Raw genomic sequence first — 16,596 nt, forward strand, 5'->3', positions numbered from 1 at the left:
GACTCGTGGTTAGGGAGAAGACTAGTCTCGGACTCGATCGAGGAGGAGGCGCGCGGTGACGGTGGGCGCCAAAAAGCGCTCTTGTTGTCTAATGTTTGGCTAGGTGTGTTTTGCTTTCCATCTATGGAACCCAAAAATCGCGAGTACGACCAGGTACGACTCGACGAGAGGCGAGATACATAAGGGCACTATAAACCATGACTGATTAGTTCAAGATCATCATAATTTCTAGATAATAGGCCTACAACTCGATAACATCCCAGACCGACGGCGAAGCGTGCGAACGTCCCCATATTTTTCTGAGCTCATATTGCCAACTCGACCTGGAAATGTCGACACCATGATCAATATCAAGTCATCTGTCAGTGTGACAGAACGAATGCACTATGACATACCTTCTCCATTGCAACACGAAGGGCCTCGAGGTCGTTGCTTTGCTGGACGAGCGCAGAGGCCACGTCTCGGCAGTCGGGACACCACGGTTGGTTATCGCCGGACTCGGACGTAGATGCCATGAGCAGTTGCTCCAAAGTAGGAAAGAGAGTGGGATTGGGGTGGTGGTACAAAGTCTTCCAAACATTCTTCGTATAGGTCTGGATCCATGATTCCCCCACAGGCGCGCTGGCTGCGCGTGGCGCCGACGGGCTCTTCTTCTTGACCACTGGTGAACTGGGGGGGCGCGGCTGCTGGCTGAGTAGAAGCCACGCCCACGAGACCCCGCCGCGCTATGTTCTTGCATGACCGGTAGTATGACAGAAGTCGCTGATACGCGAGCGCCGGAGAGGACTCCATCTCGTGCACATACACTCCCACGAGCGGCCCGTTCAAGACGTGTTTGGCAGCCTCCTTTGCACATGCTGTGTCCCCGACCTGCGTGGAGAGGACGTACGCGCGCAAGGGATCAGCCGAAGCCATCCTCGACCATTGATCAAGGAGATCTGGGCGCGCGACCGCGATGTCGTGACGAGCCGTGGCAGCAATGACGGCGATGAGTTGAGAGAGGTTGGCGAGGTGGATGGGAATTAGGCCCGGATAGCAGCAGGAAAGAAGATGTGGCAGGACCGTGCTAGTCTCTTCGAACTGTAGCACGGGCAGAGAACGTCCAAGAGGCGCAGAACGCTCTCGAAGATCTGACTGGCTTGATTCATCGCCCGCGTCTGTCGTCACCCTTGCTATCTTTGCGCGAAGGACGGCCGACGCAGCACCCAGCACGGCCTGATGCGCGTGGAACGTGGTTCCGTCCGAAGAGCGACAGACGATGTCTGCCGATGCCATGTCGGTGAGCGCGGCAGGCAAGAGGTTGCTGGACTCGGAAGAGTCCTTTTCCGAAGGCGCAACATCTGAGATCGTAGGAGAAGGAGAGATGAACTGGTAGTTTGCTAGTGTGCGGTCTGCGAAGTGAAATGTGCCGATATAGCGGTAAAGGCGGAAGAGCTGGCCTGCTGTAACTCCCTCCAGGATGCTGACGGAGCTCGGTAGGTCCAGATCGGGAAGATGAGCAGAGCGATGTTTGATTTCCCTGTACCTCCAGTAAGCACCACTTCCTGCCCTTGAAGCCATGTTTTCCAGCCCAAGTCGACAGCCGATGGCCCATACCTCGAGAGGGTATGAACCGGCAAGGTTAACGAGATCGGTAGTGAGCAGCGTATCGGCCAGCTCCATCTCGTACTTCATCGCGGCACGGAGTGCAGATTCGAGTACCTGTAGCCCACCGACTCCGAACATATGCGGCTTCTTGATCGGATAGCACAACCGCAGGAGGTAATCGAGCGTCTTGCTGTCCTCGCTCACTTCGACGATCGGGAGCCCGTACTTCCGGGGCTGTTCTTCGGCCGGGGGCTGGGGCACCTGGAATAGGCCCTCGAAGAACGGCGACGCGGCGATCAGGATTTGGCTATATACACGGAAATCGACGAGGTCGGAGGAGCGGAGGATGATGTCGGCATTGTGTTTGTCGAAAGGAGGAGTCGCGTCAGAAACTCGGGGTCCATGAAAGGATGAGTTGGTTGTCATCGCGTGAGGGAGTCCAAGGATGAAGAATGACAGAGGAGGTCGTTGTAGGGTGGATAGGTCGCACAGAGCGAGCCCTGGGAAGTTGCGGATCAGATATAACCCTGCGTGCTGCAGGCTTTTCGAAGCACCTGCGGCAGCATAAACTTTACGAAGCACCCGGTGGCACGTTTTGTGCTTCTGTCGGAATAGTCAGCCAGACTAGAATTTCCACGACTGACATCGTAAAATAGTGTTGTACTTAAGCTTGGAGCGATCATGTGAACGCCGGTGGGTAGTGGGGGCGCGAATCTTATGATGCCAGTATACCCCATATTCATGAATAACAATCGCACGAAGCCAAGGAAGAAGAAACGCGATGTGCACCCTGCCCAGCCTGTGGAAAACGCTGCAGCGGGTTAGTCAGTCATGGTTGTAGCCAGTGCTGAAGTGCTGAACATCCGGCGAACAGTCTGACATGGATATAGTGGAAGGTTCAGCTACCTTAGCTCTCCCAGTCAGATCGTATGAGGACACGATGGGTTTGCAGCTGCGACATCAGACGACGCCATCACAGGCAGACAGCATCCTCATCCCTTGACGCGATTCCATACCGTCCAGAACCCAGTCAACCCACGCGTACCTACGTCCCGCTGCTCATCTCCAGCAGCGCCTCGATGCTCTTCCCCAGGTCGCCCTCGTTCGCCTCCAGCACCCACTCCACGATCTCCGCGTCCGTCGTCGGGAAGATCTGCCGCAGCGTCTCGCGCGCGGCGACCGCCGCCTTCTCGTGTGCGCGGTCGATCTCCTGCTGCAGCCCTGCGATGTCCAGCGCCGGCGTCGGCGTCCGCGACACGTGCGGCGACGGCGCGTGCAGCTCGCGGTCCCCCTGCACGAGCGCGTGTAGACGGGCGGGCTGCGGCGCGCCGGGCTGCTGCGAGGGGCCGATGGCGAGTGCTTGGTTCGTGTGGGGCCCGAGCGAGTGCGAGCGGGCGCGTGTGGGAGTGTCGTCTGGGGGGAGCAGGGGGAATTGTGCTGACGAGGCTGACCGGATGGAACCCTGCGGGGAAGGCTGCGGTGATACTCGCCGTACGCGTGGTTTGTACGGAGGCTGCAAAGGCGGTTGATATTGTTGGGCTTCCGCCCCGGGACCCATTGGCGTCTGTGGGTAACCCTGCGGGTATGCCGAGTGCCCATCCTGCGCATACAGCTGCTGTTCTTGCTGCTCTCGCCCGAGTTCCAACGGTGCGAAGGGGCCAGGAAGGTAAGAGAGTGTGTCCTCTGCGCCGTCGAGGACCTCGTTGAATATGCGGCTGATCGCATTGAGCGGCTTGGAGATCGTGTCGCCCGTCTTCTGCAGGAACCGTCGCGCGTCCTCTCCTAGTGTTTGGCCGGGCGTGGGCAAGGATAACGGTTGTGCGGACTCTTCGCCGGTGTGGGACGCCGAAGCACCAGCGAAGCGCGGTGGCGTCGTTGTACCCGAAAACTCGGACCCGGACGTGAACGCACGTTCGGGAGTTTGGCTGCCGGTGCTCGGGAGCGACTGGATCGCGTCTTCGACATTCCTGCGCTACGCGTAAGCACCCTCAGCAGTGGAGGGGCGCTTCGACCGACCTTTCGAACTCCTCTTGGGAAATGTGCGAGAGCGACGTGTGATCCATGGTCTCCACGAATGAGACGGCACCCATCTACGCGGGATCAGCATCGACAGATTAACAACGAGCGCAAAGCTTACCAGACTAGAGAGGTAATACCCTGCTTCACTTTGCAGCTTTGCCGGATTGCGGAAGCGGTTGATGAACCTAGCAGGACCGGTGAGATCTCGGGTGCTAACCTGTCGATGTTCACTTACTCGACATTTGACAGCAGATGCGGCGGATTTGCCTTGAGCACTGTATAGATCAAGATCGGTACGAAGGTATCGGCACTCTCGTCTTTGCGCAAATGTCGTATCAACCCTATCGCCTCGATATCAGTGCCTGTCCCAGGCCGAGACGAGCGGAGGCGGACCAAATATGACCTTGCAGCAGTTCAGAATGCAGATCAGCTTGTCACGCGGCGCCTTGTAGTGGTTGATCTTGAGTAGCTCTGCACGTCGCATGTTCAGCCTAAGTGCGTAAGACCGTCAGGGTATATGCGCGAACCTTGCTGCGCGAACATGAGGAAGCCTTCGCTCCCTTCGCCCTCGGGGACGTCTAGGTGTTTCGGCTCAATCCACTTGAATAGGGCTATGCGCTGCGAGAGGACGCGATCTCGTTCAAGATCGTCTGCGGTCACAGGTCGTGGGGGTATCGCTTTCGCGACTTGAGGCGTAAAGGTGCTAGCACGTTTTCAGCACAGTTCTACGTGGTTCTCCATATGCGAGCTACTCACAACTCATATAGCCTGTTCATGACTAGCTTCTCCATGCCCTCCATGGCATTGTCAAACTCGGCCTCTGTCGCATTGCGCCACACATCGCTATCTCGCATTCTGGCAGAGATGAACTGCTCCAGGAATGAGCGTGAGCGCGCCACCTGAATTCCTGGACTCTCACATTGAGGAAATCGTTGATCAGCTTGACCTGATCATTGACTGTGAATGTGCGTTTGGCAAAGTTGCTCAGGAATCTGTGTGGCCCAGTTAGCGCCTTTCGTGCAGATCGCGAATACACTGACATACGACCGGAGATACTTCGCCACAGGTTCCGCGCCCTTCGCCTTCATCTGGTCCAGGAACTTCTGGAAATCGAATGTGGGAGGCTCCAACTCCTTGCCTTTCCCCGACGGGGTGCTACGCCCACTACTGCTCGCTACAGCGTCCTGGGCACCGCTTGGAGAGATATCCTGAGGTCGCCTTGGTGGTAGGGCATCCTGCTGCTTTGCAAAGGAGGAGATAGTGGCGGGGGATGGTACTGCGGTAGCGGTATCTATTGAACGCGGACGCTGACCTCGAGAGGTGAGTGGAAGGGCAAACGTGCGGGCAAGCGCGGCAAGCGCAGGGAATGTAGGTATGGGAGATGAGGCACGGTTGGGTGGTGATGGTGTGTGGGGAGGAGAAGGGGCAGGATCTGGGCTACTTGGTGGGACGTCTCCCTCGACGTTGATCGGAGCGGGCGGAGGGGGGTGGCCAGCAGAGCTCGACCAAGCATTCTGAGCTGCGCTTTCCTCGGCACTTGCTAGAGGATCAAACTCAAGGAGGATATCTGCGACCGCCGCTGTATGTCCTGTAGTCTCTCCGGGTTCAACGGGTGGTCCTTGGATAGTGCGGAGGTCCGACTCCGGAATTAGTAGAGCCTTGTCTGAGGGAATTACGCGTTCCTCGGGTGCAGGGGTATCCTTCCAGGGGTCTAGCTCGGCGTCTGTAGTTTCTGTGTTCTCGAGATGGACATTGTGGAGAGTGGTGCTGAGTGCAGTGTCCTCAGACATGAGAATTTCTGTCGAGTGACCAGCGAGCGTGTAAGTGTTCCTAGGTAGTCAAAGGCGAGGCTAGGAGTCAATGTGCGGAGGCCGAGAGAACTGCGGGTATAGAGCGATGGAGGAAGATGGCAAGGGGCAGTGGACGGCCCAGAGGGATTCGGATGCGGCGGAGACTGCGCAAGTCGCGGTGCCGCCACACCAATCACTAGCACAATTAGCGCCCATCAACAATGTGCTTAACGCTACTTGACGCTTGTGATTTCCGACTCTAACTGCGATATTCGATTCGTTCAAATGGCTGTGATTGCTCTGCTGACCCGGTTAGAACCTATAAAATTATGCTAGCCACTCGTACGACTTGTGCCGGACGTCGACGATATTGGACGTGGCAAGTACGTCTGTTATTCCGCGCGGAGAACACTGGACATCTTCACCATGCAACGTCTCTCATCCGAGACGGTGTCCCTACTGTATGTATTCTTGCTCATATATTGCCTTGGCTATGTTTGCAGCTGCTCAGCGTAATCTGCACAGCGATACTCTCCTGTGCGTAGGAGCTGCGCCGACGTTTTCGACTGCAGGCGTGATATATCCCAAGGCGGCTCACCCGTTCGACAGTCCAGATGCAGACGTCGTATTTCGCTCCTCCGACAAAGTGGATTTTCGCGTACACAGCATCATCCTTTCCATCGCGTCTCCTATCTTCGCAGGAGTACGGTTTCCAAAGTCAACCCAGTCCAACTCGGCGGAGCAGCCCTGGACGCCCCTGGCTATCGAGGTGCAGGAGCACTCGACGACTTTAGATTGCCTCTTCCGCCTCTGCTACCCCGTTACCGACCCAACCTTTGACGACTTGAAGAGTGTTCGCGTCGTGTATGAGGCCGCAAAGAAATACCGCATGAGCGAGGCCGTGTCCCTCATGCGGACGACACTCCAGTCATTCATCCCGCAGGCCCCCCTCCGCGTCTGGGCCATCTCGTGCATCCTCGAGCTGGAGAAGGAGGCCCACGCTGCGGCAGACCACCTTTTAAAATTCAAATTCCCTTCGGCCGCCATCGCGGAGTACCACGAAGTGTACGCTGGCGCGTACTTCCGTTTGCGGCGCTACCTCAACAAGGGCGTCGCGGATGCGAACTATACCTTCTGCGCCCTCGACCCTGACGAAGCCGCCGCCTTGCCCGCCCTGGGCTCATTGTACCTCTCTGAGTCCGACATCGGTATCTTCTCCGACTACGCCGACGTGACCTGCCGCGCCCGGGATGGCGCGGACTTCGCCGCCCACAAAGTCGTCCTGGCCATGTCATCGACGCTCCTCGCCGACATGATCAAAGGTGCGGACCGGCGCTTCGAGAAGAGCCCGTCTTCCGCGGATAGGAGGAGTAGCTCCGGTTCCAGCCACACAACGCCCGTCGACCGCCCTGTCCTCCGCTTTTCGTGCACCGGCCCCGTCCTCAAGAAGCTGCTCTCTCTCTGCTACAACCCGACGTCTTCGTGGCTTCGGAAGATTAGCGTCGCCGGCCTAGTCTCGCTCATGGTCTATGCGCGGGAGTACAGAATGGATCGCGTCCTCGACATCGTCTCGAAGGAGTTCCGCGAGGCGTCCGCCTCCCTCGCTCTGCCGTGCTATCTGCTCGCCACAAATCATTTGTTCGACAAGGAGAAGGCGATGGCGGAGTTCTGGATCTGTGAGGACCCCTTGCGTCACGGGTACGTGCGGGAGATGGAGTCTGTGAAGGCATGGGCATATCACGAGCTGGTGGAGAAGCACCGTGCACTCAAACACTCGAAGGTCTCGGAGGTCGCAACACGCAAAGCGCCTAGGAAAGGCACCAACGCTGCGCCGGCTCTAACCTCCTCTAACCATTAGCATTCCATCTGTAGCGTATACATAGAAAGATAATGGGGTACCATCTTCATCTGAAAGAGTGGAGGGTGCGATCAGCGTAGTCCGAAAACAAAAGAGGCTTGGGTCTTACAGTATACGAAGCCCGGTGATTTCGAGCCCTCACTGCGACTCCGGCAATTCGAATGGAACCTACCATGCACCATGGATTAGCTTATGTGCCGTGCTACCTGTAGCAGATGGAGGACTCACTTGACGAACGGCTTCGTCAACTGCCTCAGCGTAACGTTGGAGTACCGCGCATGCCCACGAGACATTGTCCGCTGCAGTGCATTTCTTCACCGCGGCTGTACATTGGAGACACGGTGGTGGATCGGCAGCGACAGCACGGATGAAGTCATTTGCCACCTCGTTGTTTGTCGCAAGAGTAGATCCCCGGGGACTTTCTTTCAGCGCAGCCGTGAGAGCTTTAAACGAGGGTGCAAGCCACGCCAGCTGCGGAGGTGTGGTGACCGTGCCCAACACGTTGGGATAGCGCTGGGAGCATCCTGTTGCTAAGAATGCCCAAGGGCAAGTACTGCTGTAGGATGTGGGCATGGAGATTGTCAGGTCATGGTTCGCTGCCGCGACTCTACAGCACTCGTCCAGGTAGAACAGAAGATACCGGTACCATCGGTTGGACGTCGTCTCCATATCCGCGTGATACTTGCAGGCGATCGCCGAGACATCGTTGCTTCGAAGCAGTTCGTCCGCGCACATGCGCGCCTCGACCGCCCAGCCGCATTGCGCCGCAGCGAGGTAGAGACGAAGGGGGTCCGATGCTACGTTCGCGGACATGGCGTCTCGCGCGGCCTGCTCCACTTTCTTGATCCCATACTTGCGCCCGGCAGCGAGGACGTCAAGAAGCAGATCGAGGTCGGTGAGCGCAGGCTGGGGAACAGGATAGCAGATGCGCAGGAGCGCATCCACCAGAGCACTGTCTTCCACCATACGATATACGGGAAGGCATCCTTCACTCGGGAGATCCTCTTCGTCTTCGGGCTCGCGAACAACCCGCTGAAGCATAGTGGGCGAGGCCAGGGCAAGGATTGCGCGGGAAACGCGAAACTCGACCGAGTCACAACTCCTGAGGATGAGATCCACCTCGGGGGCGTTGAAGGGAGGTTCTACAGACACGAGAGGCTTCCTGCGGGCCGCAGTTTTTGCTGCGTGTTTAGGGGGTTCGCAGAAGGATTCGATGCCAGTGAAGTCCACGGTGACGCGCGGGGTACCGGATGATTTGGACTTGGTCGTCTTCCGGGTGCGGTTGAGCTGCAGAAGGCGGTAGTAGGACCCGGCCGGGATCTCGTTCAACTCAGCGCAGAAGCGTCCCGTCACGCGGTTGTTGAGGACGGCCTTCTCGGCGGCCACCTTGGTCTCCGCCTCCATCCCGAAGTAGCAGGCGATTGCGAAGACGCGCAGAGGGTTGTCCTCGACGAGGCGCGATTGCGAAAGAGCTCTCCGCATGCCGGCGACAACGGCGGGAGCGTCGTACTTCATGGCAGATTCGAGCACCTCGCGGATGGTTGAGAGGGACTGTAGCTCCGGATCCGCGGTTGGATAGAGCACCCGGAAGAAGACATCCAGTATCTCGCTCTTCTCGGCCACGTCGACCACCGGGCGCACGAGATCGGTACCGGGCGGCTGGGGGAGCGAGAGCATACTCGCGAAGACCGGGGAAGCCAAGGAAAGAATGAGACGATGCACGTAGAAGTCGACGTGGTCGCTCGAACGAACGATTAGGTCGGCATCATCTCTGTCGAATGGCTCAGATGCTTTGCGGACCTTCGGTTTGACCTGTTCCTTGGTCTTGGAGCCAGCGGACTCGGACGGTTGCATAATGGCGTCGATCTCTGGGTGCGTCTGTCAATAAACATCATTTCAGGCAGAAAGAAGCTTCGGTGGCCTACAACAGCAATATCAGCTCGGAGGTTCCAATGAGCCTTTCCGCCGCGTTGTTGTGCTTATAAACCGTGTAGACTTGCCGCAGCACCAAGCTGCAGCGTCCCGTATAGGCCACGTAGCTGTCCTCGTGGTATGATACTAAGTACGCAACGTGAACCGAGCCGCCTGGCACTGGCAGCTTTACGTATTTTAACGTGCGTTTCGGCGTGCCAATTGCTGCCTGCATCGAGGCGCTGTCTCGGTCCCTAGACACCGTCTCGGAGGGCGCTTACGAGTAGGCGCGAATATGACATGTAAGCGCATAGATATTCTGTTCAAAACGCAATTTTCACATCGGGAACCACTACTAGTAGCAAGGTTAGACACTCGATCGAGCCAGTCTGAGAAGACTCGAAGATAAAAGAGTCAGGTTTTGTCAGGTCTTGTCAAGTTCGGACCGTAGCATCTCTCATGCTAGTTGCAACTCAACCTACATGACCCGTAAGTAAGTCGGTGGACCATGTCAGCATAAGCTATATCGCGAGTACGTGCCGTGCATCATACCTTGTCCACTGAACGGTCTACCGCACTAGCGTAGGCCTCTAGCACAGCCAAGGACCATTCCAAGACATAGGATGGGGAGCACGGTTTGACGAATGCGTCCTTACGAGCCGAGCAGGGAGCGCGGAAGTTGTCGACCGCAGCAGACATGAAAGATCGTGCGACCTCGGTTGTTGTGGCTATCGCGGAACCTCGGGGCTTCCCCTTCAGGATGTATTGGAAGGAGCTGTACGAGAAGGGATGGATGGACAAGGTGGAGTCCGACGTCAAGAGGCTGGCAGGATACTGAGCTCCACACTTGTCGCAAAGCTGCTTCCTAGGAGGAGGGAGTTCAAGCTGATGGTCGGCCGCCGCCGCCAACGAGCACTTCTGTAGGTAAGCCAAGAGCCGCCGGTAAGGACCATTCGGCGATTTCGCCAGCTCTGGGAGATACTGGCTTTGAATCCGGCAGATGTCGCGTTCTCGGACAAGCTCCCGAGCGCTCGCTCGAGCTTCCGTCTCCCAACTTGGGCCACAGCACACAGCAGCGAGGTAGCAACGCAACTGTCCTTCCTTCATGAGGGTCGACCACGAGTCACGGATGATCTGCTCTGCTTTCACGAGCTTATACTTCTTCACAGCTGCGAGAAGGTCGAAGAGGATCTCCGGGTTGATCGGCTGGTGGTCCGTTGGGTAACACATCCGCAACAGCGCGTCAAGGACTGTGCTGTGTTCAGGTAGACCGTGTATTGGGAGCTGGGAGGAAGGCTCTTCTTGGTCGTCTTGTGCGGTGGCGCTTGTGTGAATCGGTTCGATAGTCGACATGCGTGCCAGTGCGAGTATCTCTGGAGAGGCTAGCGCGATGATCCTGCTGGACACGCGAAAATCCGCGGAGTCGCAGCTTCGGAGGACAAGGTCGGCGTCAGGTGAGTCGAAGGGATGGGCGGGCTTGACGGTTGGACGCGAGCGCTTCCGAGCAGTGTCCAGCTCGGAAGTCTCTGGACAAAAGGGGCCTACTCTGGTGAAGTTCACAGTGACAGTAGTGTTTACACCGGGTCGCTTGGTCGATTTGATGACTCGCCTAGAACGATTGAGCGCACGAAGGTAGTAGTAGGCCGCGGCCGATATCTCGTCGAGTTCGATACAGTCTTCTTCTAGCGCGCGATCCTCGATGACGGCCTTTTCCGCCGCGATCTGCGCTTCGTCCTCCAACCCGAAGCAGCAAGCGATGGCAAAGCACCGCAGCGGGTCGTCTTCTAGGAGACGCCGATAGATTAGTGCCTTCCTCATGGCGGAGAGAACCGCAGATGCCTCATACTTGACCGCTGCAGTGAGCACTTGGCGGATGAGGGAGAAGGACAGGATATGAGGGTCCGAGATGGGATAAAGTACCCTCAGGAACGGGTCTAGCGTCTTGCTACCCTCGGACACATTGATGATGGGCTTCTCGGAATCGCGGGATTCTTGTGGCTGAGGCAAAGAGAACATCGTCTCGAATACGGGTGAGGCCAAAGAGAGTATGACCCGATAGACGTGAAAGTCTACGTTGTCGCCAGACCGCAAGACGACATCCGCCTCATCCCGATCGAATGGCTCGGATGCCTTACGACGCTTTCCGACATTCTGCGCGGACACCACGAGAGTTGGCGAGGCCTGAGCACGGGCACTGGGTTGATCCATGTCGGGCGGGTTGTAGGACGTAGGTACTATTATGTTAACCCTGAGTATACGGTTACATCCTGTACCATGCATCATATGCAAGTGTGAAACTGCGCACCCTATCAAGCACTGGTTTTCGTTAGAGCTACACCCTGTTGCGCGCAGACGTTGTCGAGGTATACGACCTGTCCGAGTGGGTACTAGCTGAGTGGAGGCGTGTTCGTGGCTTAGACCGTAACGTCTGGTCGACTCGACGCCATGGCAGTAGGTCCCGCGTGCACCATCAGCAAAACGGTGACTTCGTTACATCACAAGATGGGCGCGAGAGTGGGCTAGCACCCGTTGGCGCAAAGTTAGACGCCCGTATTGCACTGTAGCATCCATCCTTTCCGGGCGCGAGGCTACCGTTCTCAACAATATCGGGCGGTCAACTGTAGTTCGCGGTATTACGTAGGACCGGAAGTTTGCAATATACAATGAAGTATCATATACACATAGTGCACGCAGAGTGTCCGTATGCAACTGCTATGGCAGGCGAAGTTCACCGATCGTGGCCGGAACAGTGCAAACAAGCCTCAGGCAAGCGAATATTGCGAGCGCGGGAGTCTACAGGCGTGCATACCACGATATATCGATCTCTCCATCAGAGTCCGAGCCGTCCGCGTCCGCGTCCGAACCCGCCGCATCCGCGTCCGAACCCGCCACGTCCGCATCCGCGTCCCAGCCCTCTGCCAACGAGCCCTCGCCCTGTGACTGCAGAGCGCCAAACTGCCTACCAGGCACGCCCCGGGCGCCTCGGCCAAGAGCGGCCAAGCCGCGGCGGCTGTTGGCCGGCTGGCCTCCGAGCTCCAGTACTGTACTCATTCTAAGTTCGTCGCTCAGTGTCCCACTACACAACTCTGTTGGCAACGAAAAGTTCGCGGACCACATTCCGAGTCAGCATATACGCCAAGACTACCTTGTGAATATCAATGGCAAATGTTCGTTATTCGATGAAGGATTTTACGGGTTTTCATATAGGATATTGGACCTGAAGCTGAGGGTGTGATGGCACGACAATTAATATGATGCATATGTCGACCTGTACGAGGTGACTGCACACACTGATTAAGGACACTGCACCTGTTCAAGTTGCATACCATCAGCCAAAGACTACCAAGGGAGTTCATATCTGCCGCGGAGGAACGCACCTTCAATACAGCATCATCTACCGCTATCGCATAGGAATCAAGAACCGCCCACGCCCATGCGAGATTCTTCGCCGGAGAGCACGGCTCCTGAAAAAAAGGGTTGGCAGTGCCGACGACCCCAGGCTCCCGGCAAGGTGGGATGTTGCTGACGGCAGTTTCCAAGAACGCCCTGGCCAGTCGGGTGTTGGCGCCCAGCGTGGACCCGCATGGTTTGTCTTTCAGTGCCTGCCTGATGGCGTGGATGGGGCCGTGCAGAAACATGGGCACCGTGCTCAGGCTGGGGCCCTTGATTTGGAGCTTGTCCGGATAACGAGCTTGGCAAGCGGACGTCTTGCAGTATCGCCGCGGTGCCGCCTTGAGGTCGAGTGTGAAGTCGGCTGTCGCGGCTTGAGAACATGCTTCGAGGTAGAACAAAAGCCGGCGGTACGGTCCGTTCTCCATTGTCTCGAACTCGGGAAGATACCGCGCGCATATCGAGGAGATGCTATGGTCTTGCAAAAGCGAACGGACGCACATATGTGCTTCCGCGATCCAGCCGTAGCGCACAGCGTGGATGTAGAGCCGCAGGGGGTCCTTCTTGGTGATCATCGGCCATGACTGACGTATCGTGGCTTCCACTGCTTGTAGATGATATTTGCGAGCGGCGGAGAGGACATCCAAGAGTACGCCCAGGTCGTTGAGGGGAGCACCGATTATTGAGCAACACATCCGAAGCAGTGTCTCGACAACGACGCTGTCCTCCGCCATGACATGGATAGGCAAACGGACCTCGTCCTCGTAGTGCTCCAGAAGGGTCGCACGCTCTAGTAGCGTCGTAGCTGAAGTTACTGCGATGTTTGAACGCGACACCCGGAAATCGACGGAATCGCTGCTTCTAAGAATGAGACAGGCGTCAGGCGCATCGAAAGGGGCGCTGACAGATGTGATTGAACTCCTATGCAGGGGGACTGCCAGTGGATGTCGTGGTGGTTCGCAGAACGGCCCTGGAGCGGTGGGGGTACTGGGGACCAATTGTGCCCCGGCGTGTCTGAGGCTGAGCTTCCGGGGCTGCGACCGGGCGCGGCTGAGCTCTAGGAGACGGTAGTACGCACCAGCGGAGATATCGTCGATTCCAGGGCAGAGCCGACCGTTAACGCTATCTAGGTCGACGGCGTTTTGTGCTGCGATCGCCGCCTCATCCTCTAGTCTCAGGCGGCATGCGACGACGAACACCTGGAGAGGACGGAGGCCTGTGAAGCGCGGCTGGAACATGGCGTTCTTCACTAACACGATCGCCGCTCCCATCTCGTATTTCAGAGCCGCCCCGAGAACCCGGTGAATGAGATCGAGAGACGGTAGTTCAGGATCTGGCTCGGGGTAGCAGATCCGTAGCAATGCGTTGATTGTTTTGCTGTCTTCAGACACGTCTACGATGGGTCGTTCGGAGTTGGCGTCGGGCGGCTGAGGGATGGTGAACATGCCCGCAAACACGGATGAGGCCAAGGTGAGGATGATACGGTGGACGTGGAAGTCTACATTATCGCTGGAGCGAAGAATAAGATCGGCGTCGTCGCGGTCGAATGGCTCGGATGCCTTGCGTCCCTGTTGAGCAGGCGTGCTAACATGCCGGGGAGTGGCACCGACTTCAGCGGGAAAGGGCTGGGGAGTGGGAAATCTGAGTGCCATGATCGTTCTATGCCACTGGTGAGCGCAATGTTATTCAAGGAAGGAAGATACTTAGCATACGTGTGGGGGTGGTACTAATCAGTGGCAACTGAACTCGCCAAGGGAGAGCCTTATTGGCGGTAAGAGCCAACGTGCGAAGCGCTCTGAACCCCCGCGCGTCGAGGTCGCCAGCATGAGGCCCTGAGCCACCGTCAAATTATGCGCTTGCACATAGACTATCAAAGTGTTATACGTATTTCATTGTTACTGTTCTTTGTGAGGTGCTGTGGCGAAATGTTGTTTCAGCACAGGTAGTTGCAATTATGGTAAAAGAGAACAAACTGTGCCAAACCCACGTGAAAAGAGCGGCGAACGCCAGGCGGACATCGACCGCTACAAATCCAGAGCCCTGATCAATGAATGAGCATTGAGAGCCCGGCAGGGAAATATGCAGCGTCAATAGCGCCGCAACTTGCCTTCAGCTTGAGAAATTGACTCGAGTGACCGTTATCCAACTACCATGTTATCATTCCGAGAAAGACCCAGACATTGTGGGCGAGTTGAAGGGCATAAGCGTTTCCTGTGGTCGGAACTGACTCTGGCAGGTTCGATCAGCTCACCCGAGCTCTCTAGGCCTAGTAAGTACTCAGTAATAGCAGACCGTGATTGATTAGAGCACAGAGCTACTAATAAAGCGGTATAATAGACAGCAAGACACCAAAGCACATCGACGCGTTGTGTTGGAGAGGCCCGGGCGAAAGTCATGGACGTCGAGACGCAAGCTTGGCCAGTGTCAGTAGGCGCCCCGTCAGACTGGTTAAGCGCGCTGATACGACGCGACGGTCACGTGGAGTTGAAACCGCGTCGCGAGCGCTTGTTGCGCCTCTTTCTCCAGCCACGACCTCGCGCCCGCCCATCCTCCGACTTGCGCTGCCTTCTTCTACGCTCTCTTGGTACCGCCATACGCCGCTACAGCTCACCCGCTGAACTCTGCTTTGAGTCTGACTGAATCCACTGGCCTTTCCTTCATCGCATAACGAAGTGGAACTCTGGAATAGTAGTGGCTGTGGGTCAGGATTGAGGAGTGTACGGTGAGTCCGAATGCAGTACGGCTCATTTCCATGGCGCGTTATGAGGTAGGATACGAAGAGGCTGTCTGCATAGTCAACCTGTCGAAAAGTGACTACGGACTACAGGAGTGGCTTAAGACCTCCCGGCAAACGCTCTTCGTCTTGTTAATCACGCTGCCTCCCTGTTCTTCGCATGCTAACATGCTACATTCCCTGCAGACCCATTTGAACGTGGCACCTAGCGCCAAGAAACGTGAAACAATGGCAAATCTCCTAGAAACACCATCAAGAGTATGGCGTCGCATCCAGGTTGATCAAGACAGAGACATGCCATCCTTGCCATCTCTGCCTGCTTTCGACGACTCTGCGGACCCTCAAACGATCCTGGACCAGAGCAGCGAAGACGATATGCCGATAGCCTCGCCTATACACTCCACCCCGGCCGCGCTCTCATATGCCTCTACCATTCGAGCGCCCTCCAGTACCTCCAGCACAGCTCGATTTGCGCACTCCCTGGCGGCCTCTCGCTCCGTCAAGTCGTCCATGTCTGTATCACGCGGCTCAGCACCCGTCCCGCCTCCCCAAGCGAGCTTCGATATCAGTGCTATTCCGAGTTTACCGGGCACTCGGGATCCACTCGAAGATATGGACATACACAGCAGTGATCAGGAGACCGAAGGCAGTTCCGTCCCTGAAGCATACCTTCCTCCGACCCTGGATGATAATGCGGATCCCGACTTCGATTTGTCGGATGCTCTTCAGTCTGTCAGTCGCTCCAACTCCCCAGGCCCGGGGGACCGAGAAACCCCGCGCAGGAAGTCTGAGTACGACTACTCCATCAGCCTACGCTCGGAGCCCCAGGTATCTCTTCAACTTTCGATGTAGATGGTAGGGCGAACACTGATACATTGATAGGCTTCTCCTTTTGACAAACTGCGAAACATCTCTTTCCGACGACCGCTTTCCCGCACCAGGACTCCTTCGCTATCACGAACAACGTCCTCTCCAGCATCATCTACATCTAATTCCACACCGCACAGCACGAGATCGGCTGGATGGCAACGCGCAGACACTGACCCTCCGTTGGCTGCTCTTGCGGTACCTCTCCCCCGTTCGGCGACGGCTTCCCCTGCGGTACCGCCACACGTGGAAGAGCATGATCTTACGCAGATGAGTTTGGGCTCTGGATTCCAAACCGAAAGCGAAGATCTTCAGCATTCCGGTCAGGACATGGAAGTGTTTCCTGACGTCGCTCAGAGCCCTCACCAGCCCAGCCCAGCCAGTGATCGACACCAAGCCAGCGACACTAGCGACCGCTATTCGCAGCACTCGAGAGAGCC

At 56.9% G+C, this 16,596-nt stretch overlaps 5 protein-coding genes across 5 annotated transcripts; 1 reads left to right on the forward strand and 4 right to left on the reverse strand.

Annotated features, from left to right (window-relative positions):
- Nucleotides 1-486: 486 nt before the first annotated feature.
- TRAVEDRAFT_47731 (uncharacterized protein) lies at nucleotides 487-2,013 on the reverse strand (the record flags this gene model as incomplete). The annotated part of the gene is made up of 1 exon (XM_008040177.1): nucleotides 487-2,013. The coding sequence occupies one exon, from the start codon at nucleotides 2,011-2,013 to the stop codon at nucleotides 487-489; it is 1,527 nt and encodes a 508-aa protein (XP_008038368.1).
- Nucleotides 2,014-2,405: 392 nt separating this feature from the next.
- Nucleotides 2,406-5,515, reverse strand: TRAVEDRAFT_58773 (guanine nucleotide exchange factor VPS9). Its single transcript, XM_008040610.1, has 9 exons — nucleotides 4,651-5,515; nucleotides 4,526-4,598; nucleotides 4,363-4,475; nucleotides 4,134-4,309; nucleotides 4,000-4,077; nucleotides 3,842-3,947; nucleotides 3,725-3,791; nucleotides 3,604-3,677; nucleotides 2,406-3,554 (listed from the first exon to the last, which is right to left on the reverse strand). Exons 1-9 carry the CDS (start codon nucleotides 5,394-5,396, stop codon nucleotides 2,633-2,635), a joined length of 2,355 nt encoding a protein of 784 aa, XP_008038801.1. The 5' UTR covers nucleotides 5,397-5,515; the 3' UTR covers nucleotides 2,406-2,632.
- A 307-nt stretch (nucleotides 5,516-5,822) lies between these two features.
- On the forward strand, nucleotides 5,823-7,254 carry TRAVEDRAFT_72110 (uncharacterized protein; the record flags this gene model as incomplete). Its single annotated transcript, XM_008040611.1, has 2 exons — nucleotides 5,823-5,857; nucleotides 5,922-7,254. 2 exons carry the CDS (start codon nucleotides 5,823-5,825, stop codon nucleotides 7,252-7,254), a joined length of 1,368 nt encoding a protein of 455 aa, XP_008038802.1.
- A 138-nt stretch (nucleotides 7,255-7,392) lies between these two features.
- On the reverse strand, nucleotides 7,393-11,373 carry TRAVEDRAFT_72111 (uncharacterized protein; the record flags this gene model as incomplete). Its single annotated transcript, XM_008040612.1, has 3 exons — nucleotides 7,393-7,422; nucleotides 7,483-9,132; nucleotides 9,718-11,373. The coding sequence occupies 3 exons, from the start codon at nucleotides 11,371-11,373 to the stop codon at nucleotides 7,393-7,395; spliced, it is 3,336 nt and encodes a 1,111-aa protein (XP_008038803.1).
- A 2,216-nt stretch (nucleotides 11,374-13,589) lies between these two features.
- TRAVEDRAFT_84257 (uncharacterized protein) lies at nucleotides 13,590-14,105 on the reverse strand (the record flags this gene model as incomplete). Its single annotated transcript, XM_008040613.1, has 1 exon — nucleotides 13,590-14,105. A coding segment is annotated over one exon (516 nt), but the record flags the coding sequence as incomplete, so codon positions are not given.
- Nucleotides 14,106-16,596: the final 2,491 nt, after the last annotated feature.

Source organism: Trametes versicolor, assembly GCF_000271585.1.
Source record: "Trametes versicolor FP-101664 SS1 unplaced genomic scaffold TRAVEscaffold_6, whole genome shotgun sequence".
NCBI classification, from domain to species: Eukaryota; Fungi; Basidiomycota; class Agaricomycetes; order Polyporales; family Polyporaceae; genus Trametes; species Trametes versicolor.